This window comes from Notamacropus eugenii, chromosome 4 (genome assembly GCF_028372415.1).
Source record: "Notamacropus eugenii isolate mMacEug1 chromosome 4, mMacEug1.pri_v2, whole genome shotgun sequence".
Lineage (NCBI taxonomy): Eukaryota > Metazoa > Chordata > Mammalia > Diprotodontia > Macropodidae > Notamacropus > Notamacropus eugenii.
Genome location: NC_092875.1, coordinates 54,525,659 through 54,551,275, shown reverse-complemented (window position 1 = coordinate 54,551,275; position 25,617 = coordinate 54,525,659). Strand labels below are relative to the sequence as shown.

Genomic DNA, 25,617 nt, shown 5'->3' with positions numbered 1-25,617 from the left:
GCTTGCCATTCTGTAAACAAAGGAAGCGAGACTAAACATCTTCTAGGCAAGGGTTCTTAACCTTTTCTGTCAAAGTCCTTGGGCATCTGGGGAAGCCCAAGGACCCCTCTTAGAACAGTATCTTTAAATAAATGGAAGAAATACTAAGTTTCATTTAGAGGTCGGTGAAAACAAAGATGTCATAATGTAATGTAATAATCTACCCCCAGAGAGCTATCCATAGACACCTTGGGGATCTGTGGACCCTAAGCCCTGTCTTCCAGTCCTGGCATTCTTTAGTCTGAGATTTCTTCTAGCACTGACACTATGTCTTAAAAGTCCTTTCTGCTCTGCCTTTTCATGCTTCCCCTGTAGTTCAGGCTAGCAAAGACCTGGGCATAATAAAGTCAAACTGTGCTGATGGGGGAGATTCAGGAAGTTAAGCTGCCACCCAGTGGCAGGGGAGTGACTGACACATTCTGGGAATGGAGAACACAGGGAATCTTACTCCAAAATTGCTTTTATTTAGCTGAAAGTAGTTCTGAAGAAACTGTGACATTAGACTTTGGTACAAAGAAGGATTTCAAAAAGGAAAGGAATAGGGTAAAGAATGTAAACCCTCATATCCCACCCTCGGAACAAAACGAGGCTGGAGAACAGCAACCGAGAGGCAGCTCTTCAGGGGAGGTTCCAAAGAGGACGTGTCCATCTGTCCGTCTGTCTCTGGCCTCTTTCAGAGACTGAGGTTTGGGGACAGGAGCTCCCCTATCGCCGGTAGCGGTAGCGCTTAAAGTGGAACCAGAGTTGGAAGATGCCATTGGCAAACTGACAGCGGAAGCCGTGCCGATGCGAATACTCCCACTCCCGGTTGACAATCTTAAAGGCAATGTCCTCGTAGGGAGGCCCTGCGTGGAAGCGCAGGATAGCAAAGTCCTTGTTGTCCTGGCACGCCTCCAGGAAGTACTCAGGTGTGGAACGCTTGTCTATCAGGTCTGGGTAGAAGATGTTAAACTTGTAGCCTTGTACAATCTTTGGTGGGGGGTTATCAAAGTCATAGTGAGTCTGGTTGTACTTGTTCCACTCAAAGCCTGTGTGCACACGGTTGAAGAAACGAGGCTTGCGGGGCCGGTACTTGTCCGCCCACAGGTATGCCTTGCCTGTGAGGGGCATTTCCACACTGAACTGGGCCTCATCTGCCCCCATGCCCTCCTTGGCCCGACGGAAGAAGATGTCTTCTGCACTCTCACTGGCATCTCCTATTGCAAACAGAGGGAAAGCAAGGGATTATGGGGTTTGCTCAAAGCCTGCACATAAACTTTAAAACTGGGTAAGGGAAATCTTGCCTTTTCTCCCTGCCCCCATACCTCTTACCTAATTATTGGGACACACCTAACTATTTACACCCCTTTCTGTTGGCTGTGTGTCTTTAAATAATCAATAAACCTTCTAAGCCTCTATTAGATTTTTCATAAAATCCTAATTTATTCCTGATTCCCCCATGTGGTTTGAAGGTCCTGACTAGTGTCACCATCCAAGCAATGCACATGCTAATGCTACAAGTTCCAATTTCACCATAATATACTGTCAACTGGTACAGAATCCCAGCCGCTGTTGAGTCGTGTCAGTCAGGTCCAACTCTTCATGACCCCATATGGAGTTTTCTTAGCAAAGATACTAGAGTGGTTTACCATTTCCTTCTCCTGCTTGTTTTATAGATAAGGAAACCCAGGCAAACAGGGTGAAGTGACTTGCCAGGGTCATACAGCTAGTGAGATTAGAACTCAGGAAGCTGAGGAGTCCCGACTTCAGCTCTGGGCCTTGTACATCCACTATGAAACCTAGTGACCCACAAAACACCAGGGTAATGCTTAATAAGAAACTGCCTAACATACCTGAGAGTAGAGGACAAAGAAAAGGAGAGAGGGAGATAGGACAGGAAAGGAGAAGATCTCACCAAGTTCAGAGGAGTGTCATGGAATGAAAAATTTGGGACATGCTACTAGAAGCTCCCAGTGGATTTAGCATTTGCCAACCTCGTGGGCAACTCTGGGGATAGATGTTGTACAGGGGAAGGAGGCCAGGACTGGGAGAAAAGCTTGGGCACTCAATAGCTGTGTGGCCATATCTTCTGGAAAGTGGGGCATAAGCAGATGGCTATGTTAGCACATGCTTCACATACCTGTGACCTGCAGCTGCTGCCGAGAAAGCAAAAGGCGCTGAAGGTCCTCTTCTGACTCCACCACGTGTGCGTCAAAGGGCAGCTCATGGGTGGTGAGCAACCTGGGGCTGTACTTGCCAGCATCATAGTCATCTAGGCTCTGCTGAATCAAGTCTTCCTCCATTAGCACGGCTTCCCCCTCCCCCTCCCCCTCCCCTTCTCCTTCTCCTTCGCCCTCGGCTCTGGCCTCTCCTTCAGCTTCTGGCTCCTCAGAGGCACCTGAGGTGGATGGCCCCTGCTGGGCCTGACCTCGTTCTTCAGGCTCTGACCTGTAGACACAAGGCGGAGGAGGTGAGCTTCTGGGGTTCAGCATCCTTGGACCTGCAGGGAACCAACCTCTCTCACATAGACATCCTGGTGACTGACACAGTACCCCTTGTCCAGGCCTCAGGCTGTGAGGGAGGACACTATAGAGTAGTCTGGAAAAGACTGTGGCCACTTTCCTTGCTGGCCCAGGTGAAAGCTCCACACTACCCCAGTTTTTCTGAGTGACCCACTGGTCTATCACTTGAGGATTTTTCTGACCTCTGGAGTCTAGTTCTCTGTCCCCCTCTCAGGGGAACAAATCTCCTATGGTTACTTCCTGTGGGAAGAATGGGGGGGGATGTCCTGAGACTCTTCTAGGTACGAACAGAGTGACCTCTAGATGGGGTCTTTATCCCTTTCAGGATTCCAAAGTCAAGGAGAGCCTTAGATGGAGATGGCTCAAGACTATGACATCAGAGGTCAGGCCATGGGGCAGAGTAGAAGCAAAGAGTAAACCACAGGCATCTGACTAACTCAGAAATGATCTTCTGATCCACTTATGACCCGTCCCCTGCAACCCAAGTCATGGGTAATTGGTTGGATAAGTAGGAGGAAAGGAGAATAAGGCCTTTACGTACCCCACCTTCTACTGTAGAAGACAAACCCCAGTGGAATATGTACCTCTCACTAGGAGATGAAGGCTCTTTCTTGAGGATGGGGAATAGGGGCTCACTCTCAACGCCTTGTTCCTGTTTCAGCTTGTATAATTTCTGCCGCAGTACATCCTGATGACGCTCACGGAGCCTGAAACAGGAGTTGGACAGAGAGTTATTCCTCTGCATGAAATATGACAGACTTTTTTTCTGTTCAAATGCTGTCCTGAGGAACTTTACATCCTCAGCTATGACTGAAAACAGTTCAGGGCCTATGCACAGGTAAAAAGAAAACCCGAGTCAGATGGTCAAGCAGGCCACTGCCAGCATAGTTCGCTCAGGATGGATAAGGAAGCCCTTATTCAGGGCTCCTAGTAGATACAGCAGAGTAAATTCCAATGCTAATTCAGCATCTAATGTGCAAAACAGTCCTGTGCTGGACATTGGGGGAAGATATCATTTTTACGAGCATAGTCCCTAGTGGGAGATGAGATACAAATGTAGAGATGTGCAGTAGAATCATATAATTCAATGAATTAGAGATGTATACAGGTCTGAAGATAAGAAACAGACATGCTCAGGAGGCACCCACACGTCCTGGGAAGACAGCCAACATCTTTATCATTCTTGTCAGGTGACGGGATGGGGGGACAGGCAGGACTGCCCTCTTCAAGTATTTAAAGGCCATCTTGTGGAAGAGAAATTGGACTCATTCCATTTGGTTTGAAAGGCCAGAATTAGAAACAATGGGTGGAAGTTACAGAGAGATTTCAGCACAATGTAAGGAAAATATTCCTAGCAATTAGAGCCCAAGCAAGGGAGGCCAGGTTGCTTCAGGAGGCATGGGGTTTCTCCCTGGAGGTCTTCAAGCAAAGTCTGGCTGCCATTCTCACTCAGGTGCCAGACAGCCACAGAGGAGATGCTGGGAGCTGCACTTTGCAGGACAGGGAGATCAATAGGCAAAGAGGAGAAGAGGACACTCCAGTTGTGGGGCAGCACAGCACTGGGTGTGTAGGTAGGGGGCATGGGTGGGGCAGCAAAGGCTCTGTCTAGAGCCCAATTTGGCTAGAACATCAAGTATCTGGCTGGGGGGAATAGTATGAGATAAGGGATGGAAACCTGGTACGGTGGCACCAAATGGTAGCAGGCTTCAGGCAGTGTGGTACAGACAGGAAAAGGCAAGGGTGCTAGTCTCAGGTGTGAATCCTCTTTCAGTTCCTTTCTACCTATGGAGCCTTGGGTAAGTCATTTCTTTCGGAGCCTCAGTTTCCTCATGTGTAAAATGACGAAGTCAGACCTGATTACCTCTAAGGTTCCTAAATCCATAATCCTACTGACTAGTGATTTGAATTAAACCAGACAGAGACATTATAACCCACTCCTATAGCTCCAGCATGCTTTTCAAAGGATTTCAAAACACTTTCAGGCAAGGCTGCCATTAATCATTGTGTTATGTCTCTACTTGTTGGATGTAGGGGGAAGCAAGGTCTGGAGAGATTTTTCAGTGTTTTTCCCAAAGTCACAGAATTTACCAGGTTGTCCTCAGAGCTCTGCTTTGTATTCTGGCCCTCCTCATTCCACCTCACCCCCTCACCTGGCTCTGGCCATGTGTGCCTTGAGTTGCTGTAACAGGCTCTCCCAGTAGCCAATATCCAGGTTGGGCCCCCCTGCCCGGATCTTGCCCTCGATGCCCTGGAAGATCACTTGGAGCTGATTGTAGGTCTTCCCTTTGAATACTGACTGTACATCAGAACTAACAGAGGCATTTACCCCTTCTCGACGCTCTCCTGTTAGGAGATCAAAAGAAAAAGCTATTAGTAAATGAGCTTTGCTGCTTATCTACCCCACTAGTGGAACCATGGGATTCTTCTCTCCATGTATACAACATCTCCCTTGCTTCCCTTGCTCCCCTTACAGATATGCCCCCGTCCTCTACCATTGCCGGTCTCCACAGTCCCACAAAACATGGAAAGTTCTCACTTGTCTTTGTTCATTCTTTTTCATGACCTACAATCTGTCCTCCACAATCTGAGTCATCTGATTGGTATGCACATTCTACCCATCTCTAAAGTGGCAAACCCAATGGGTGTTTCTCCAGCCTCTCCATTCCCGACCTCACTCCAGCATGACTCTGCTGACTACCCTTTCCTAATGAAGATTCTTTCTTTTCTGGGTTCTTGGGACATGGCAATCTTTTTTCCTACTGAGAAGGCCACTCTTTCTGTGTCTTCTTTGCTGTCTTGGGACCTCTTTCTTCTCTGTGATATGATTCTTGGTGATCTCATGAGCTCCTATGAGCTAAACTATAATTTCTATTCAAATGCCTCTCAGTTCTATATATCTGGCCCCAGAGTTTCTTCTGAGTTTCAGTCCCACAATACCAGTGGTTTATTGGACATTTTAAACTCAGTATCACACAGATACCCAGAATTCAAAAGTCTGATACGACTCATGTTCTCTTGCTTCCTTTACAGCCCCCCAACCCCAACTTTCCATCTTCTGGAGCTGGGTCTTTGCACAAGTTATCTATCCCTTTATGTCTGAACTGACTGCCTCCTTGCCTCTCTAAGAATCTCCATCTTCATCCAAAGCTTGGCTCCAGCCCCACCTCCTCCCCTTCTGATCTACCAGCTGCTAGTGCCTCCTCCTGCCAAAACTGCCCTGCATTAACTCCTTATCCACCATATCTCAGCTACATAAAGAGATGAACACTCTTGATCTTATCATCACCCACAAATGTAGTGCTTCTATGTTTATGAACTCAAATTCCCTTATGTAATCGCTACTGTTGTCACAGCTCCACCACCCTTTTACCTTGCAGGCCCAAAACCTGTTCTCCAAACTCACTGTGACCTCCAATCTCCTGCCAGTGGGGGGGAACCTGCAGCCTCGATGTCACACGTGGCCCCCCAGGTCCTCAAGTGCAGCACTTTGGCTGAATCCAAACTTCACAGAACAAATCCCTTTAGTAAAAAGATTTGTTTGGTAAAACTTGGACTCAGTCAAAAGGCTGCACCTATTATTCTCCTACTCATCCAGGCTCTCAACCTAGGTATCCTTCATATCTCCTCCCTCACCTTCCACATTCAACATATTACCAACGTCTGTTGATTTTTACCTTTGTACTATCTCCTATAGCTGTTCCCTTCTCTCCTCTGACCCTGACACCTCTATAGTGCAAAATCTCTCTGCCCTCCAATCACCATGGAGCTGCCAAAATGATCTTCCTAAAGCACAGGTCTGACCATGTCACCCCCTTACTCAACAAACTCCAGTGGCTCCCTATCATCTTCAGGATCAAATACAAACTTTTCTTTTTAGCATTCAAAACCCTTAAAAAGTTGGCCTCTTTATACATTTCCAGCATTCTTATGCCTTCCTCCCCGCCTATGTGGTGTGGGACACTGGCCTTCCAGCTGCTCCTCGCACAAGAAAACCCTACCTCACCTCTTATCATTTTCATTGGCTCTCCTCCACGTCCAGAAAGCTCTCCCTCCTCATCTCTGCCTCCTAGCCTCCTTCAAGTCCCAGCTAAAACACCACATTCTACAGGAAGCTTCTCCAGATCCCCCTTAATTAGAATGTCTCCCCTCTGTTGATTATCTACAATTCTGCCTGTACACAGCTTGTCTGTACATAGCTGTTTCCCTCTGTGAGCTTCTTGAGAGCAGGGACTATTTCTGTTACTTTTCCTTGTATCCCCTATACTTAGCAGAATGCCTGGCACTCTATATGGCAGATTCCTACTAAGTGTTTAATGACTGGCTGACTGACTTTGTGTGTGTTTGAAATTTATTTGTGTAAAAGTTGCTTCTCCTGATAGAATATATGTGCCTTAAGGGACTGTTTCTTTGAATTCCTAGAGGCTAATATAATACCTGGCACACAGCAGATACTCAATAAATGCTGTTCCAATAAGCCTTTCTTGACCCTTTGCCATAGGGCTCAATCTCACCCTCTTATGGGCTCAGACAGTGCTTAGAAGTGTCTGTATCATTCATTTGTACACATTACTATTTGTACTCAGAAGACAGTCAGAATACTTCTGTTATATCTATCACAGACACTCTGTGGGACTGAAGGTTTAGAACTGGAAAGTACCTCAGAGATCAATGAGTGCAGCCCCCTCTTTTTACAGATGAGGAAACTGAGGGTCACCAGGGCTCAGCACTTACCAAAGCCCCATGGGTGGTATCTGTCAGAGGCAGAATGAGAACCAGTCTCCCAGCTCACTGCTCACTGAATTTGAAGGAAAGAGACTCAAGTTCTAGCACAAGTTCTTCTGCTAATTAGTAATATCTTGATCAGGCCACTTGACCTTTCTGGGACTCAATGTGAGCCTTATCTGCAAAAAGAGAGGAATGGACTAGATCTTTAAGAACGTTGACCATGAGCTCCTCGAGGGCAGAGACAGTCTTTTGCCTCTTTTTGCATCCTGGGCACTTAGCGCAGTGGTTGGCACAGTGTAGGAGCTTAATAGATGTTTACTGAATAAACTGAATCTATAAAGTGAATTCAGGATAAGACCTATCCTAGCGGCTCCCCCCAGTGGCCATAAGGGAAATTGCACAAATATAGGACTAAACACCGTTTTAATGCTATTTTTCAGCTTAAAAATGTCAAGAGCTAAAAAGAACTTTAAAGATAATACAGTGTGACCCTTTTGTTTTCATATTTGGGAGGGGAGATCACAGCTCGTACAGGGGAAAGGACTTTCCCAAGATCACATCATAAACCTGGCAGTACTGGGATTGAAACCAAGGTCGCTTGCCTACCCTGTCCCAAGCTCTTTCTAACACACCTTTGTTAAAAGCAAAACAAAACAAAACATAACCCCAGGTAAGCCCTCTCCCTACCACCACCCCAAAGACCAAGACCAAATCATCAACCAGTGTCTTTAAGTATGTGGACCCAACAGTTACCTGGCCCCTTTCCAGATGCCTCAAGCTTGCGGAGTTTGGAGATCTCGTCCTCCGTAATGATGGTCATATCTCTCCAGAAATCTACATTCTTGCCCTGTTCCAATTCCATGTATACCTAAAATTAGAAAAGCAGTGAAAACTTGTGATCCAGATCTAAGGAACTGCCAAGCATCACCTAGAAGGGGGCTTACTCTGTCTAATCTTAGAAGAGTGAAGAAGCAGGTCAGTCAGGAAAAACCTCCCTGTGAGAAGCTGATGTTCAACTGTGCTTTGAAAGATGGGAAACTCTGGAAAGGTGACAAGAGAAATAGCTTTCTAGGCTCACTGGACAAAGATGATCTAGTCTGATCCTGCTACAACTAAGGAAATTGAGGCCCAGAGACATGAAGTTACTTGCTGAAGTCTTTCAGACAGTAAGCAGAATCAGGACTTGTCTTCTGACTTTAAATAGTGGGAGCAAAGGTACAAAAAAACCATCCATCTGACCCTCTATTTATCCGTCCATCCACCCATTTATTCACAAGTCAGCCATTTATTAAAGGCTCAACAGGTACACACACAAAATTAGTATGTCTTTGTTCTTGTTTTGATAGAACGTATAATCCAGCAAATCGGGTATGACCCAAATATGTATTAAGTGGTAAATGTAAAACAGAAGAGAGAAAATAGAAGAAAAGACCACTTTTCAATGGGGAGATGGATCTGGGGAGATAGCATCTGAAGGGTCAAAGTAAGGTAGGAATCGGAGGTAGGAGAGGGAGAGGGAGACATTCTAAATCTAGAGAATAGTGTAAGTAAAAGGGTGGAGGCAGGAGAGTGTTACCTATGGACAAGGGTTAGAGAAAGCGGCAGAGAGTGTGGGACCACAAGCAGGGTGAAGGAAAGCTGCCACAGGAGAAGGGGTGCCTGGCAGTGAAGGTGGGCACCTGTATGTCCTCCAGAAGGTCTTCCATATCTGACACTGTGAGCCCATTGAGGAAGGTGTAGGGCTCATGCATCTCCACAGCCAGGTCATCATCCTCTGCACTGATGTACTTCGCGAGGAGGTCAATGGGCTTGGCCCGTCCATCCCTTATTCGGATTTTGGAGCTGCAAATAACAATGGAGTGAAGTTAGCTTTTCAGTGGTTATAGCCTTGGAGCTAGTGTGGTGTCTGGTTATGGTCTGAGCTCCCAGAACCTAAGCGTGGCCATGGTAAGAGCCTGTGAGATGGATGGAGAAAGAAAGGAGGCCCCACTGTCTGAAGCCCAGTGCCAATCCTTTCTAGCTGTGGGGTTAGAGGCAAGTTACTCAACCTTTCTGGCTGCAGCTCCCTTATCTACAAAATCTACAAAATGTAATAATGACTGCACCAGACATCTCAGATGGGTATTGTAAGCAAAGTACTTTGTTAACCTTAAAGCACCGTAGCAATACTGAGCTACTTGTTGGCCTGATAGGCTTCATGTGCATTCACAGCCATAATCTTCATGGGGTTCACAGACTGGTACTGAGCTGTGGTCAGTGCTAGGGGCCAAAGTTCACGGGGGTGGATAGGTGTTAGGCTGTGTGCTCTTCCTTCCCAGATCCCAGGAACTTACAAATGAATGAGAGGCTAATGACCTTTAGCTGTGGAGGAAGTACTCTTTCCCCAATGCAAAGACAGTATGGGGAAGGGTAGGGAAGAGAAGGGCCCACAAATTCAGCTGCCTTTGAGTTCCTGAGCCTTTTCCCAAATGGGTAAGAAAGTGTCCCTCAGCTCTGTAATTTCAGATGGGATCGCAAACCCAGCTGAGCTCTCAAAGCCCTCTACTTGAGGTTTCCTTTAATCCCTAACAGGATTGTGTTCTTGGGCCTGGTGGTGGCCCCCTTGTCTTCACTACCACTATGCCCCAGCTGGCCTTGGAATACTTGGATATCCTTAGTTCTCCTCATCTTGGGGAGGAAAAGACCCCTCTGCTTTCCCCTAATTACTCAATAATGTTTTATTTCTGATGTGGCAAGTCCAGGAAGATGGAGATCAGCACTCGAAGTCACAGCCCAGCCTGGTCAGAGGTGGAGGTCAGAGGGTTGGCATTTCTCCCTCCCACCTGGACTCTCCTGTTGCCCCTTGCTGTCACAAGCAGACATAGACCCACCGAAGTTTGGCTTGCTGAAGGTGGAAGTTGTCTTCCTGCTCCTCCCAGGTTTTGAAGTGCTCCGCCTCCTTCTCCCTCTGCAGCATCTCCAGCTCTTGTTCTCGCATGGCTTTCTCCCTCTCTCGCTCCAAACGCAGCTGCTTCACCTGGGAAATGGAGGAGGAGCCGTCATGAGGGTGGGGTGGCAGAATTGAGGGGAGGAAACAAGCTATTCTGAGCAAGGAAGGGCCATGAGACTGGGCCTGGCCCTGGCAGAACTCCTACCTTCTGCAATTCTAGTCGATTGTCCTCCTGGATTCTCTTGTTTCTCTCCTTCAGCTCCTTCTCCTCCAGGTGGCTGATCCCTTTCTTCTCTAGTGCCTGCAAAAGACAAACACACGGCCAGATGAGTCTCAGTTCAGCATCTGCAAAGAGCCTACAAAGCCATGTTGGGCAAATTCACCAGGAGAGGGCAGCAATAAGAAGTGAGGGATCTTACCATTCCCTTACCTTTCTACTACATTCTGCTGGTCATGGGATCATAGCACTAAAGCAACCCCTACATTTTAGAGAAGAGGAAAATTGAGGGTTTTTTGTTTGTTTATTTGTTTAAAGGAAACCTCAAGGTCTCCCAGTAATACATGCCAAAACAAGTTTTAGGAACCCTGACTCTAAATTCAATGTCCCTTCCATTACATCGGGGGTTCTTAGCTTTTCTTGGGTCATGAAACCATGAACCCAAAATAATGTTTTAAACACAAAGGAAACCAATTATATGGAAATCAAGATATAACGATATAACTTTTTTTTCCCCTTTCAAGTTCATGGACCCTCTGAAATCTCTCCATGGACTCTTCAGGGGGTCTGGCAACAAGAGCCACACAGTCTTGATTTTCTAAAAGAAGACTCCTTCATGAAGCCTTCCTAAACCAACCAAAAGAGAACTAAGTACTCCCTGACCCCTAGGTAGCAACTGCTGCCATGGCTCTTTTTCCTCAGTTTCTGCTTCTTGATCTGGGCACAGTAACCAATCAGTAGTAAAAGTTCACTGCCCCTGAGTTGGGCATTATCCTCACACCAATGCTTTTATTCTTGGCCTCCATTCTCCTATATGTGTTTTCTACTAGGATGTAAGTGCCTTGAGGGCAGGAGCATCCCTTTTTTAATATCTGTATCTATGCTGCTTCACACTGGTATGTCAGCAGGCGGTTCTCAGGTTAAACAAATAATAAAAGCTTAATAAATGCTCATTCACTGAAGTATTTTAAGGTCTGTCACGGAGATTATCAGGACTATTTTGCTTGATAGAACCAGGACTAATTGAATGTTATAAGGAAGCTTCAACTTGATACAAAGATAAACAATCAGAGGCACTTAAAAACATATTATTGAAAGTTGTTAAGTAGAGGGTGGATTTCTATTTGTGGGTAGGAATTATAGAGACAATTTATACTTCACATAGAGTTAAAACTAGATGATCTGAGATCCCCTCTGACTATGGGATCCTATGAACATGGGAAAAAGGATGCAAATGATATTGAGAAGGAAGAAAATAAAAAGCTGAGTGACTGCCCAAAGAGGACAGGGTACAAGGAGGAGTCAGAAGACCAGAAGTGAACCAGCAAAGTATAGCAGGAAGAATCTTGGACTGGGAGTCAAGAAGTCTGGGCTTTGATCTACCGTTTGTCAATGACTAGCAATGTGGCCTTGGGAATGATGTTTCTCATAAAATGTAAACTCCTGGAAGGCAAGAATTGTTTAGTTTTTTTATTTGTATCCTCTGGGCCTACTGTAGTACCTGGCCCAGAGCAGGTGTCTAATAAATGCTTACTGACTGATTGGTTCCCCGTTCTGAACTACAATGACCATATTTGTTAAAACAATTTATTAAATATGGTGATTTCTAGGTCTCTCCTCATTGTTAAGATGCTACGATTTGCTATCCCTCCCCAATGGCACTGTTATAGGACCAGGGAAGATTGCAGCTAACTCCTCACCTTGTTCCATATGAAAGTTCCTAGAAGATTATTGTCTCCGAAGGGATTGTCAGTATTGGTGTAGCCCATATACTCTTCACCCCAGCCCATCTTTTCTCTCTTCTTCCGTTCTTTGGCTTCCTTCTTTGCCAGTCTCCGGGCCCGTTTCTCCTCAGGTGTCTCAAAGGCCTTCATCAACTCTTCCTGCTGCTTTTTCTCTTCCTTTAGCCTCCGTCGCTCTTGGAGGCTCAATTTCTTGTCCAGGGCCTCTTGAGGGCTCTGAGATTGGGGAGGTGAAGGTGATGGAGAAGATACTGAGGAGATGGATGATCTGGAATCATGATGTCTCCTCTTGTGTCTGCTCCTGTGACCCCTCCTTGGTTCACTTCCAGAATCTGACTGGGAAGACTCACGAGATCGGAGGTGTGACTTTCTTGGGCTTCTACGATTCCTTTCAGAGGTCTGATATTTCTTTGATTTCCTCCTATGTCGCTCTTCCTCAGAATCTGATCTGTGGAATAAATCAAAATATCCTTCACTATAAGATATACCAAAGGTTTTTACTAACTCTAAAACTTCAGCTTGTAGATCCTGGGACATGAAGATAGTAGGGAGAGATTTCCCATATGGATCACTGTTCAAAGAACATCAGAGAGAATATGAGGATAATTAAAGATTATCTAGTCAAACCCCATTATTTTATAGTTTAAAGTATAGAAATGGCAGAGTTCTGGACAGAGGCATGCAACATTCACAATAGTGAATGTATGTATTTCTTGCATTCTCAATGGGTGGGGAAAGGACGGGAAAGAGGGAGAGAATTTAGCACTTCAAACAAAAAAAAGGCTAAAAATAATGTATTATTGTTATTTTTAAAAAGAGCAAATGCACCTGCAGTTATGAAAATATGATCAAAAGGGAGAGAAAAAAAATTATAATACATGGCAGCAGTGTGGCCTAGGGGAGACAGCTCCAAACCTGGCTTCAGGAAGACCTAATTCCAACACCTACTTTTTCCAGCCGTGGGACTCTGAGCAGTTCATCTGAACAAAGCCAAGTTCCTCACGTGTAAAATGCGAATAATAACAGCATCTCCCTCAGAGGATTGCTGTGAGGAGCAAATGACATCATGTATGTAAAGTACTTTACAAATCTTATGTGACTTAAATGTCAGCTATTATTACCATTCTTGTTATAGTCAGATACCACAAACAGCTAAAATGCAGGGAAGTGAATCGCAAGGAAAAACACCCAGAAATATTACAGGAGGCAAAACCCAAGAAAGGGGTCAGCAATAAAATCCAGTCTTGGGTGTTTATATGCCAATGCACAAAATAATAGCAAAACAGAGATCCTAATGCAAGGAGTCAAATTTGAACCACAAGGTATAACTGAGATTTGATGGAATGACATCTATGCCTAGAAGAGCGTTATCAATGCATATATCTTATTCAAAAAGAAAAGGATTGGTAAAAGTAGGGGTAGAGCAACTCTTAAGAAGAAATAACAGGATGACGAGCAGGCAGACTCCAGAAAAACCTGGAAAGACTTGTATGAATTGATGCTGAGTGAAATGAACAGAACCAGGAGAACACTGTACACAGTAACAACCACAATGTGAGATGACTGACTTGGATAGACTTAGCTCATCTCAGCAATGCAAGCTTCTAAGACAACTCCAAAAGACTCACAACGGAAAATGCTATCCACATTCAGAGAAAGAACCTTGGAGTCTGAATGCAGGTAGAAGCAGACTACTTGCTTTCCTTTTCTTATTTTGTTTTTGTTTCTTCTTTCTTGTAGTTCCTCCCATTAATTCTAATTCTTTAGATCATGACTAATGTGAAAATGTTTAACATGAATGCAGAAGTAGAGCTTATATCAGATTGCACACTGTCTTGGGGAGGGGGAGAAAATTTGAAACTCAAAATCCTATGTAAGTGAATGGTGAAAACTAAACAAATTAATTAAAAAAAAGAAATAGGAACAAGAGAAAACATGGAAAAGTATATTTGGGCACAGATATAGATAGGCAAAGGCCAAGAGATATTATCACTGCATATATTATAGACCACCTGGACAGAAAGGAAATAAACATTTGGGTAAAACGATCACAAGGCTGAAATAAAATCATGAGACAGAGTGATGGGGTGGTAGTTGGGGTGGCTTCAATTACCTGTCCAAAGCAGGGTGGTTAACAATTTTTTGACTTGTCTTAATGATAACCTCACCCTCAAAAGAAGTACAGGCAATGCGGTACAAAGGCAAGAGCATTGGCTTTGGAGTCCAAGGAGCTGAGTTCAAATTCTGCCTCTGATGCTACTTGTGAGACAGCGGGCCAGACCCTTATGGCCTCCCTCACGGCAGACACGCAGGACACTACAAGGACAAAACACTGTATACACTGTCAGACAAGGTTTCTGTATTGGTGGTTTTGCTTAATTTTCTGTGTCACAAGAAGGGTTCAAAGACCATGGAGAGTGGAAAACACTCTGAAGGAATGCAGAAGGGCAGATGCATTCCTGATTTTCACAAAAGAAAAGAGTCTGCACACTACTGGCCAGTGAACGTGCCTCTGATTCTTGGCAAAATTCTAAAAGGTACTGTTAAAGTTGGTGAACACTTGAGTGCACTGGTAGATCGGGGAATACTGGTTTGAGTAGATTTTAGAATAACATTTAACAAATTACCTCATCCTATTCTTGTGGTCAAGATGAAGGGAAGTGGGCTAGATGTAGGTACAATTAGGTGATATGGAACTGGATGCATAAACAAATCCAAAAGAGTAGTTAACAATGTGATGTTAACTTGGGAGCTCTCTGAATTATTCAGGGAACTGGGCTCTGTCCTGGGTAGTTTAATGACTTGGATACAGTTATAGGTGATGTACTTATCAAACCTGAAAATGTGTTAGGAAAGGAGGTTAACACACTGGACAACAACTTAGAATCCAAAAAGATTCTGACAGTATAGAATGTTGGGTTGAATCTATTATGTTGAAATTTAGTAAGAATAAACTTACATTTGGGTTAAAAAAAAAAACAACACCTTCACAAGTACAAGATGGAGGAAGTAATTGTTTCTCTGAGGATCTTAGTGGACTACAAATTCAGTATGTCAACAGTGTGGCTACCCTGAGAAGTACAGTGTCTAGGACTAGGAAGGAGCTAGTCTTTTTGTTCTTGGCCTTGGTCAGACCACATCGGGAATACTGAATTCAGTAATGGGCACCACATGGGCACAGTTTAGGAAGAACAGTGGTAGCCAGAGTATATAGAAGAGCAACCAGGATGGTGAAGGGCCCTAGATCATGCCACATAAGAATCAGCTGAAGGAAGTGGGGATGTTTCAGCTTGAAGGAGAGGAGGCTTGGCAGTGTCCTCACAGCTATTTTCCAAAACCTGAAAAACCAGACATGTTTAATGGAGATGAGATTTGTTTTATTTGACTCCAGAGGGCAGAACTGGGAAAAATTGGTAGAAATCACAAGGAGACAAATGTTGACTTGATGTGAGGGATAACTTACTTTTTTTTTTTTTTTACTTTTAAAAAATTATTTTGTTTTCATTTTTCTAGAATCACTTCCATACAGTTTATGTTTTCCCTCCCTCCCTTCCTGAGATGGCGTGCAATCTTATATAGGTTCTACACATACATTCCTATTAAATACATTTTCACCTTAGTCATGGATAACTTTCTAATGATCTGAGCTGTCCTCTACTACAGAGCTTCAATGAAAGACTGGATGATGATTGCTTGCTTGGTATGTTGAGTTCTTGTAGAGATACAAGTTGAACTCGGTGGTGCTTTCCAACATCCAGAGAGTAGAAGTCACTTGCCTGTCACAAAGGAAGTCAGTGCCAAAGTCAGCAATAGAAGTCAAGTTTCTATGCCTTCAGCTTAGTGATCCTACTGTTGTGCGTATTTGAATACATTCAAAGGGATTATTTGCCAAATATTTATTAGGCTGGGATGGGGATACAGACTGGACCTGCGATTTCATTAGTCCAGGGAACTTCCAGGTGAAGTGATTCTTTCTGTCTACGAATGCAGGCACCTTCTCTGAAGTCTGAGAAAACTGCCTAGAGAACTGAAAATTTAAGTCACTTATTCAAGGTCACAAAGCCAGTACTTGTTAGAGGTGAGATCTGAATGTTGGTCTTCCTAGCTTCAAGGCTGGCTCTCTATTCACTATGCTATTCTGCCTCTATTAGATGACAATTTCCATTTTCTTCCAAATCAGTATGAATTGAGGTAAGATATTAAGCCAGAAGAGTGCCTGGACCACACTCAATTTTGACTCAGGCTCCCTGTTATCCCTGAAAACCACTTCCTGCCCTGTGTGTAAAATTCAGTATCAGGTATCAGGGCTGAGACAGTGTCTTGATCTAGGGGAGCCTGGATTTGAGGAGCCAGAGTCCTGGCCTCAGGAAGCTGCCAGTCTGAAGGAGAGAGAACTAAGTTCCAATTCTGAGGGAAGGATATACTTCCAGCCCTCAAGGAACCTCTCATCTGAGAGAGGAGTCAAGGTCCTACACTTGAGGAATCATGATCATACCTGAACCTTAGTAATATTAATTTTTTGTGTCCTACCCAGGAGATCTGTCAGGATTCTGAATTCTAGCTAATGTAAGAGGAATCCCTGAGGTGCTATCTGACCAGACAAAAGCTGTTCCTGCTCCCATGGTTCTCCCTGCCCTACAGAGCCCTTGTTGTGTCTTGCCCCACTGGTAGGCTTCTGCAGTCACTTCATTCTCATCCCTACTGAGAGGGCAAGCAATTCAATATAGGCTATACATGTGCACTTATGCAAAACACTTCCATAACATAATGTGAAAGACTAACTATTCCCTCACTCCTATCCTGCCCCCCCATTTATTCTATCCTCTCTTTTGACCCTATCCCTCCTCAAGTGTTTACTTCTAATTATCCCCTCCTCTCATTTGCCCTCCCTTCTATTCTTCTCCACCCCGCCTCTTATCCCCTTCTCCCTACTTTCCTCTAGTGTAAGACAGATTTTCATACCAAATTCACCGTGCATGTTATTCCCTCTTTAAGCCAAATGCGAGAGAGTAAGCTTCACTTTTTCCCTCTCACCTTCCCCCTTTTCCCCTTCGTTGAAAAAGCTTTTTCTTGCCTTTATGAGAAATAATTTGCCCCATTCCATTTCTCCCTTTCTCCTCCCAATATATTCCTCTCACCCCTAAATTTTATTTTTTTAGATATCGTCCCTTTCTACTCAACTCACCCTATGCCCTCTGTCTATATGTATATAATCCCTCCAACTACCTGAATACTGAGAAAAGTCTCAAGATTTACAAATATTATCTTTCCATGTAGGAATGTAAACAGTTCAACTTTAGTAAGTCCCTTATGATTTCTCTTTCCTATTTACCTTTTCATGCTTCTCTTGATTCTTGTGTTTGAAAGTCAAATTTTCTATTCAGCTCTGATCTTTTCATCAAAAATGCTTGAAAGTCCTCAATGTTTTGTGGTTGTGAAGTCTGGAAACCACCACAGGTGCCCAAGATTCAGTGCCCCCAAGGCCTGCTCAGGTCCTGTCTGTGCCAGCAAGGTCCACTGAGCTCTGTTCCCAGTGCAGCTTGATAGACACTTCCCAGGTTGTCTTGGGTTAGAGATTTGCTTCACTCCATCCTTCTGTGGGTTATGCAGCTCCAGAATTTGTTTAGAGTCATTTTTTACAGGTATTTGGCTGGGTTTGTGGGGAGAGCACTAGCAAGTCCCTGCCATTACTCCCCCATCTTGGTTCTGGTCCCCCCAATTTCTTAGATTTAACAGTGTTAATGGGGAGTATAAAACATTTCTGCCTATATATTTTAAAAAATTGAAAAAATAACTTTTTACAACAGAAAAAAACAGCCAAAAAAAAAAAAAGAAATACTAATTTTTTAGGGGGAGAAGTTACAATCAGAAATGAAAGTGATGTAACAACAAATGGGATCAATAAGAAAAGACATTTAAAAAAAGCTAGTTCTTTAACGTCAAGCAGCTTTGGGTATGCAAATGATTACAACTTTAACCTATTTTCAGAGATAAGTAACAAGATATTTTGATCTCCTAGGTGGCTCAATAAGGTGTTTTTCGAAATTAAAAAAAAATTAATTTGACAGTTATGTGGAAGATGGATTAGAGAAATTGGAAGATTAATTAAGAGGCTGTTGCAGTAGTCCCCCTAATGTGATGAGAGCCTGAATTATGGTGCTACTTGTGGAAATGGAAAAAGCAGGACAGATGTAAGACATCCTAGGGAGATGGAACTAGTAAGATTTAGCAATAACTGGACATGAGGGAAGAGGGGGGAGAGAACAATCAAGGACAACTCCAAGATTGTGAACTAGGGGGAAAAAAAGGATGGTGGAGCCAACAAAGAAACAGGAACAGGTTAGTTAGGGAAAGTTGTGGGTTTGGGGCAACATATGAGTTCACATTTGGATATGATGAGTTTGAGAGATATGTGGACTATCCAGGTGAATGCTGAGCTGACAGCTGGTAATGCTAGGATGATTTCAGAGTAGAAAGCAGGGCCAGATGTAGAGTTACAGGATCATAGATTTAGAGCTGGAAGGGACCTCAGGAGGCCATCTAGTCAAATTTTTTAATTTTAAAGGAAACTGAGGTCAAGTGGCTGGTCCATGGTCACACGGGTAGAAAATGAGCAGGTGACATTTGAATTCATGTCCTCTAAGTCTGAGCCAGTGCTCTTTCCACTGTGCAATGCAGCTTCCAAAAATACTTGTTCACACTGAGTTCTCTGAGGTCCCATTCAAACCCAGGAGAATTGAGATCCACTTGGTGATAATGGGGAAGGAAGAACAGTTATGTTTAGGTATTAAAAAATCTGTCATATGGAGACTTTGACTGACTAGTGGGAGGTGGAAACAATGGGTAGAAAAGCACAAACAGGCAAACTGAGGCTTTCCATCAATGTCCTGACAATCAAAGCTGTCCAAAGAAAGTTCTAGGCCCCCTCTGGAGGTGTTAGGTTCCCCTTCACAGGCCTTCAAGCAGAAGTTTGATTATCATGATCTTGTTTGTGGTAGAATTCACGTTCAGGTACAGGTTACATTAGGTGGCCTCTGAGATGGTGTGAAACCTTGAGAGCCCACGAGGTCACTGGGAGAAAAGAGAGATGGGGATGGAGACTTGGAGGGCACCCACGAAAAGGAGCAAGACGGGAGTACTTGCAAAGTCAAGGGTTTTGCAAACCTTAAATCCTTATGTATAATATTATTATAGCCTTATATTATTATATATCACACATGTATACTATTAAAGCCTTATATTAATACGTGTTATATTGTTAAAGCCTTATACTATTACATATTATATATATTACCTACTACTAAAGTCCTGTATTACTATCAACCGCCACTGACGTTTATTTGCCCAGGATTTAAGGCTGGCAGAACCACTTACAGAGACGCGACCTCACTGGATCCTCACTACAGTCCTGGGAGGTGCGCGCTGTTATTGTTCCCATTTTACATCTGCGGAAACTGAGGCAGAAGCGATTTGTCCAGAGTTACACGGCTAGAAAGTGTCTGAGGCCGGATTTAAATCCGGTTTAGCGCTCTAACCAAGGCGACCGGGGCTGCCTAAGCAGGATCCTGGAGGAGGGTCTTGCAAAGTGGACGCATCCTCCCTCCCCCCACAAACCCACACCCACTAAGGGCAGACAACATCGGACAACACCCCCACCCCCCCACCCCCCCACCAGTCCCGACATCCCCACCGTCCCCAGACTGACTCAGCCCCCAGGGGTCTCCTCACCCCACTCTCCGCTCCCGGCTCCGTCGTCGCCGCCTCTTTCGCCCCTCGCTGTTCTCGCGTCGCCGCCGTCCATCGCGATTTCGGCTCCGGCTCCGGGTCCGGCTCCGACTCCGGGTCCGGCTCCGTCGCCGCCTCCGGCTTCTGGAGCCCGGGGAGCGCGAGCGAGAGCACGAACGAGACAGCGAACGAGACTCCCGGCCCCTACCCATCAGCCAACCTAGATCCAACCGCTAGTTCTGTGCGCCCCTGAGGAGGAAGTCCCCTCCCTCCCCCCCCACCCCCGGGCTGGGGAGGGCCTTCTTTTCTGCACGGCGCAGAATGGGGCTGTCTTAGACAGAGCCAGTTTGCTAAAAAAGAAAAACAAAAACCAAGTAAACCCCAAAGCTGACTCCAAAAAGGCAGAACGACTCCCTCCCCTTTTTTCCACCTCAAATTGGCCTCCGTTTTTCCTAGTAAGGGCAGGCATGGCCCCGGCCGCCTTCTCTCTTTGGTTCACTTTCCTCAGGCAATCTTCCGAACAGCCCTAGCTCCTTGCCTCCTTTATGCCAGAGGCCTGGCGGAGAGTTCCATTGGACGATGACAGCCCGGAAGTGACGTCCTGGGAGGGGGTTCTGAGAGGTCGCTTGGGTTCCGCTTCCACGGACCCCCGGATGGAAGACTGTATCTGTCTGTTGGAGACTTTAGCAGTTTTCTTGGGTTGTTACTATCTCTCTCTCTCTGAAACAAAACTTATCTTTTCCTGTAAAGCTAGTCCTCCACGCTTCTCAGTCAGTCAGCGAGCACTCATTAAGCGCCTGCTGTGTGCCAGGTTCTGTGTTAAGGACTGGGGTTTGATATTAAGACAAAAAACGGCCCACGAGAGACCACGTGCGCTTCGGAAGGTTTGTCCGCCACGTCTTCCCGGCAGAGAACGTGGCTGTCGGGGGGAGGAGGACCCTGGCGGGGTGCGTGGGGATGGGGAGGGGGCGTCATGCAGAAGGCGTCACTTATATTGAGTCTTGGAAGAAAACCGGGGATTTCAAGGGGCGAGGGGGGAGGGCATTCCTGGCAGGAGAGACCGTGTAAAAGCGCGGAGTGGGGAGATGCGACATTGAACCGGTCCCTCTCCATTATAGAGTGCTTGGAGCCCGGAACCGGAGGAAGGGACCACCTTTGAAAGTCAAACGGTAAATTAGTTCTAGCTGTATTATTATTTTATTGTTATTATTTTAGATTGGGCCAGTTCACAGCTCCACCAACAATGCTGTGGTATCGCTGGTTTTCCACCATCCCTCCCACGTTGACTCTTCCCAGTCATTGTCATCTTTTATCCATTTTCTGAGTATGAAGTGGAACCTCGAGCTTGTTTTGGTTTGTCTTTACCTTATGATTGAGAACGTTCTTTTCATATGTTAATAGCTTGCGTCTTTTTCTCCTTTAGGTTGTGATTTCTTGGGGGGCAGGGAGTGTTGCCTCCTTTCTTTATTAGCTATTATTGTGATTCTTGACCTGATCTTTGCTCCAGTGGATATTAGGGAGTCGCTGAAGTTTGGTGGGGGCGGGGGGAGAACATAGCCGGGCCAATTGAGGAGGCCGTTTTAATGATCTGAATGAGGAGTGATGAGGTGTGGAGGGTATTGTCATCCATCCAGTGACTTAGAAACCTGTGTCTCGGTTCTTGACTCTTCTTTTTGTCTCCACCCTCCATAACCCAATCGATTGCCAAGGAGTATTAATTAATTCTTCCACAGTCTCTCTTGGCATCCATCATCTTCTCTCTTACCATAGGGACCTAGTTCTGGCCCTCTCACCTCTGTACTGTAGTACAGTCTCACCTGTATTGTAGTACAGTCTCACCTGTACTATAATATAATCTCATGGTACAGGCTCACCTGTACTATACTATAGGCTCACCTCTACTATAATACAATCTCACCTATACTATACTATAGTCTCACCTCTATTGTAGTCCAGTCTCACCTGTACTGTAATATAATCTCATAGTACAGGCTCACCTGTACTATACTATAGGCTCACCTCTATTGTAGTCCAGTCTCACCTGTACTATACTATAGGCTCACCTCTATTGTAGTCCAGTCTTACCTGTACTATAATATAATCTCATAGTACAGGCTCACCTATACTATACTATAGGCTCACCTCTATTGTAGTCCAATCTCACCCGTATTATACTATAGGCTCACCTCTATTGTAGCCCAGTTTCACCTGTACTATACTATAGGCTCACCTCTATTGTAGTCCAGTCTTACCTGTACTATAATATAATCTCATGGTACAGGCTCACCTGTACTATACTATAGGCTCACCTCTACTATAATACAATCTCACCTATACTATACTATAGTCTCACCTCTATTGTAGTCCAGTCTCACCTGTACTGTAATATAATCTCATAGTACAGGCTCACCTGTACTATACTATAGGCTCACCTCTATTGTAGTCCAATCTCACCTGTACTATACTATAGGCTCACCTCTATTGTAGTCCAGTCTCACCTGTACTATACTATAGGCTCACCTCTACTAGAGTACAGTCTCCTTGCTTCCATCCCTCCCCTTTTCTAATCCACTTTCCATTTAGCCAAAGTAATCTTCCTAAAGCACAGGTCTAACTTTGTTAGTTTCCTTTTAAAGCATCTTACTGGCTCTCTGTGCCTTCTAGGATGAAAGATAAATGTCTTCACTTTGGTACTTAAATCCCACTGCTGTCAGATCTGTTTCACTTTACTCCCCTTGTATACATTCTCACCAAACTGTTTCCTAAACTAAGCATTGCCTCTCCCAACTTTGCATAGTCTGTTCCCTCCAGACTAATAATTAGTTCACTTTTTGCTTTTTAGGGATTCTTAGTTTTTTACAGGAAGCCTTTTCTGATTCCCCATCTAGTGCTTTCCCTCTTTTGACTATTTGCGCTTTTTCCTGTTTATTTCTCATAGGTATATAGTTATTTGTATGTTGTCTTCCCCATTAAACTGAGTTCCTCAAGGCCAGGGACTGTCTTTTGCCTTTTTTTTGTATCTGTAGCACTTAGCGCAGTGTTTGGCACATAGTAGTTACTTTATTGACTGACTTAGTGTCTTTCGAGGCTCAACTCAGAGTTCACTTCATGTGGGGACCCCTTTCGTAATCCCTCTGTAGTTAGCATTCTGTCTTAGGTGAGGTAATGGATAGAGTTGGGCCTGGAGTTTGGAAGGCCTGAGTTTAAATCTGATTCAAGCTGTATGACCTTGGGCAAGTCACTTAGGTTTTGTTTGTCTTAGTTTTTTCATCTGTAAAATAATTGTGCCTAGAGTTGTGGTGAGGATCAAATGAGATAATAGTTGTAAAATGCTTAGCACAGTCCTTGGCACATAAAATGAGCCTTCTTTTGAAATACAATTAGCCAAAACCAAGAGACATAACCACCAGATCATGCAGTCTTCCCTATCCGTAGGTTCATAGATTTAGAGCTGAAACGAACCTTGAAGACCAGTTATTTCAACATCCTCCTTTATCTTTGCCAATCTGATATATATGTAGCAAAACCCCAGAGTTGTTTTATTGTGCATGTTTTAAATTAGTAAGTTGACGGAGCATTTTTTCATATGGTTTTATATTTCTTCCTTTGAAAACTGCCTGCTACATCCTTTGAAGATTTCCTGTACAAATTAGGGAACGCTTTTTCTTCCATCTTTCTAGTTTCATTAGATGTTACTCACCCACCTCCCATACTCCCATATTCCACAGTCCAGCCAAACTGGCTTTCTCCCTGTTCCTCACATATGACACTGTCTCTCCACTCTGCCTTTGTCTCTCATGCCTGGAATGTCTCATGCCTGGAATGCACATCCTCCTTACTTCTGACTCAGAGACCATCTGCGTGAACCTTTTCTGATCCCTTTAACTGCTGATGTCCTCATCCTCCCCCTTCTGACTACCTTGATTTAACTACTTCGTATAGATTTGTATTTATTCACTTTATACTAGTGGTCAGCTAGGTGGCCCAGTGGAAAAAGTGCCCTGCAAAAACAACTCCAAACAGAGGCACAAGGAATCAGATAGAACTGAAAAACAACTGACAATATATTTAATATATGTGCTTCTTGTCTCTTTCATTAGAATGTAAGCACCTTGTGTGTAAGAATTGTTTTTTTTCCTCTTTGTATTTCCATTGCCTCACACATTGTATATGCTTAATAAATACTTGTTGATTGATTATGTCTGGATCAATTTCCTATAGATCTCCCATAAGATTTTTCCTCTCCCAGGTCTCCAGTCAACAGCATCTTTTATTCCCTTCTCTGTCTTCATGTGTAAAGTTATGTGTGTATATATATATATATATATATATATATATATATATATATATATATATATATATATATATATATATATATATATCCCAGCTTTACCAGTCTTATGTTTTAAGGTCTTTTTTCACCTTGAGTCTTTGCTCTATATTCCAAGGGTCCTTCTAGCTCAGCCCCTTGATGGCTTCTGTGTAGTGAGCAGTTTTGACTCACACAACAGCCAGCACCATCAGTGCCTTTTGATGAGGCCTGTTCAGTTGGGGTGAGTGATGGGGGAGATACACAATAGCAGCAGCCCCTTGAGGGGGAAGGGTTTGACCTGGAAGGGAGCAGTTGGGACCACGCCAGGGAAAGTTTTTCAGGGTGAGGTAACTGAAGGATGAAGCTGCCATCTGGAGATTTATACATTTTACCATTTAATCTGCTAAAGTTTTATTGGTGCTTACTGTTCTTAAATCATCATGGTCATTTCCCAATATGTTCCTGTTCTTCCTATCCCCAAACCTAGTGAGCCTTCCTACGTAACAAAGAACATGTGGTAACTCAAATTAAGTGACACAAGGAACAGAGTGCGCAATATTCTGTACTCATAAGATCATAGATTTGGATCTGGCAGTGACCTTAGAGGGCATTTAGTTCAAACCACTTTTACAGATGAGCCAACTGAGGCCCAGAGAGGTTATGTGACTTGCCCGAACAGATGTAGGACCCTGATAGCTTTGTTAGTTAGGTGCTGTGTTGCCAGGGCCCCATCCCCCTAACTCTAGTTATGGCTTGGGTGGCCCTTAAGCTTTCCTCCCAAACTAACAGCTTTTGAAAAGACTTAATTCTGTGGCTATTGTCTGTCTCTAGCACCCTGTGGGGACACTGTGTCCTAGAAAGGAGTACTAGGGGGATGGACAGACGTTTCAGGCTTCGATGTAGCTATGAGGTCACTGAGCTCATCAAGAATGGTACACTGGGCACAGGGCCCAGATGGGAAACAAAATTGGTGGAGGGTGTTAAGAGGCAGAGAACACAGGCATGTTGACTAGATGCTTCCTGAAAGAGTTTTGGATTAGGCAATTACTGTCAGGGGGATCGGTTTACAGTGTTTTCATCCCCTTATTGGACTAGTCTCCAAGAGGAGGCAAGAGACTATGTCTTTTCTGAACTGTCTTCTCTAGCATCTTATACTAAGCTCTGCACATAACTTGAACATTGCTAGTAAAAATATCTCCCAACCCATCACTTTGCCCCTAATTCCTTCCCTCCCAGTTCTCAGATGGAAAAACAAAAATCAAGCTGGGAGGGCAAGACCCTCAGGGTTGCTGTTCCAAAGAGAAAGAGTTACCATTAACATTCACTCTAAGCCAGGAGGGCCCAAAAAACAGCTATTAAGTGGAGCTTGGGCTGAAACCTATTGTGGTCTAATTTAAGGGCTTCAGAGTGAACTGGGTGAGAACCTG

The 25,617-nt window shown here is 44.4% G+C and overlaps 1 protein-coding gene across 2 annotated transcripts; it reads right to left on the bottom strand.

Annotated features, from left to right (window-relative positions):
• Positions 1-481: 481 nt before the first annotated feature.
• CACTIN (cactin, spliceosome C complex subunit) lies at positions 482-20,173 on the bottom strand. 2 transcript variants are annotated; one of them, XM_072601042.1, is made up of 10 exons: positions 19,882-20,173; positions 12,112-12,601; positions 10,400-10,495; positions 10,136-10,281; positions 8,945-9,107; positions 8,019-8,133; positions 4,691-4,883; positions 3,125-3,247; positions 2,159-2,466; positions 482-1,235 (listed from the first exon to the last, which is right to left on the bottom strand). In XM_072601042.1, the coding sequence occupies exons 1-10, from the start codon at positions 20,088-20,090 to the stop codon at positions 745-747; spliced, it is 2,334 nt and encodes a 777-aa protein (XP_072457143.1). In that variant the 5' UTR covers positions 20,091-20,173; the 3' UTR covers positions 482-744. The 2 variants fall into 2 exon arrangements, with proteins under 2 accessions (XP_072457143.1, XP_072457144.1); XM_072601043.1 differs by lacking the exon at positions 19,882-20,173 and adding an exon at positions 17,486-19,143.
• Positions 20,174-25,617: the final 5,444 nt, after the last annotated feature.

Excerpts from the sequence above, each read along its gene's own strand:
- CACTIN (XM_072601042.1), bottom strand. The coding sequence starts at position 20,090 with ATGGGTAGGGGCCGGGAGTCTCGTTCGCTGTCTCGTTCGTGCTCTCGC. Across the intron at positions 10,496-12,111 it reads GAACTTTCATATGGAACAAG|GCACTAGAGAAGAAAGGGAT; the intron begins GTGAGGAGTTAG and ends TGTCTTTTGCAG. Across the intron at positions 2,467-3,124 it reads CCTTCATCTCCTAGTGAGAG|GTCAGAGCCTGAAGAACGAG; the intron begins GTACATATTCCA and ends TTGTGTCTACAG.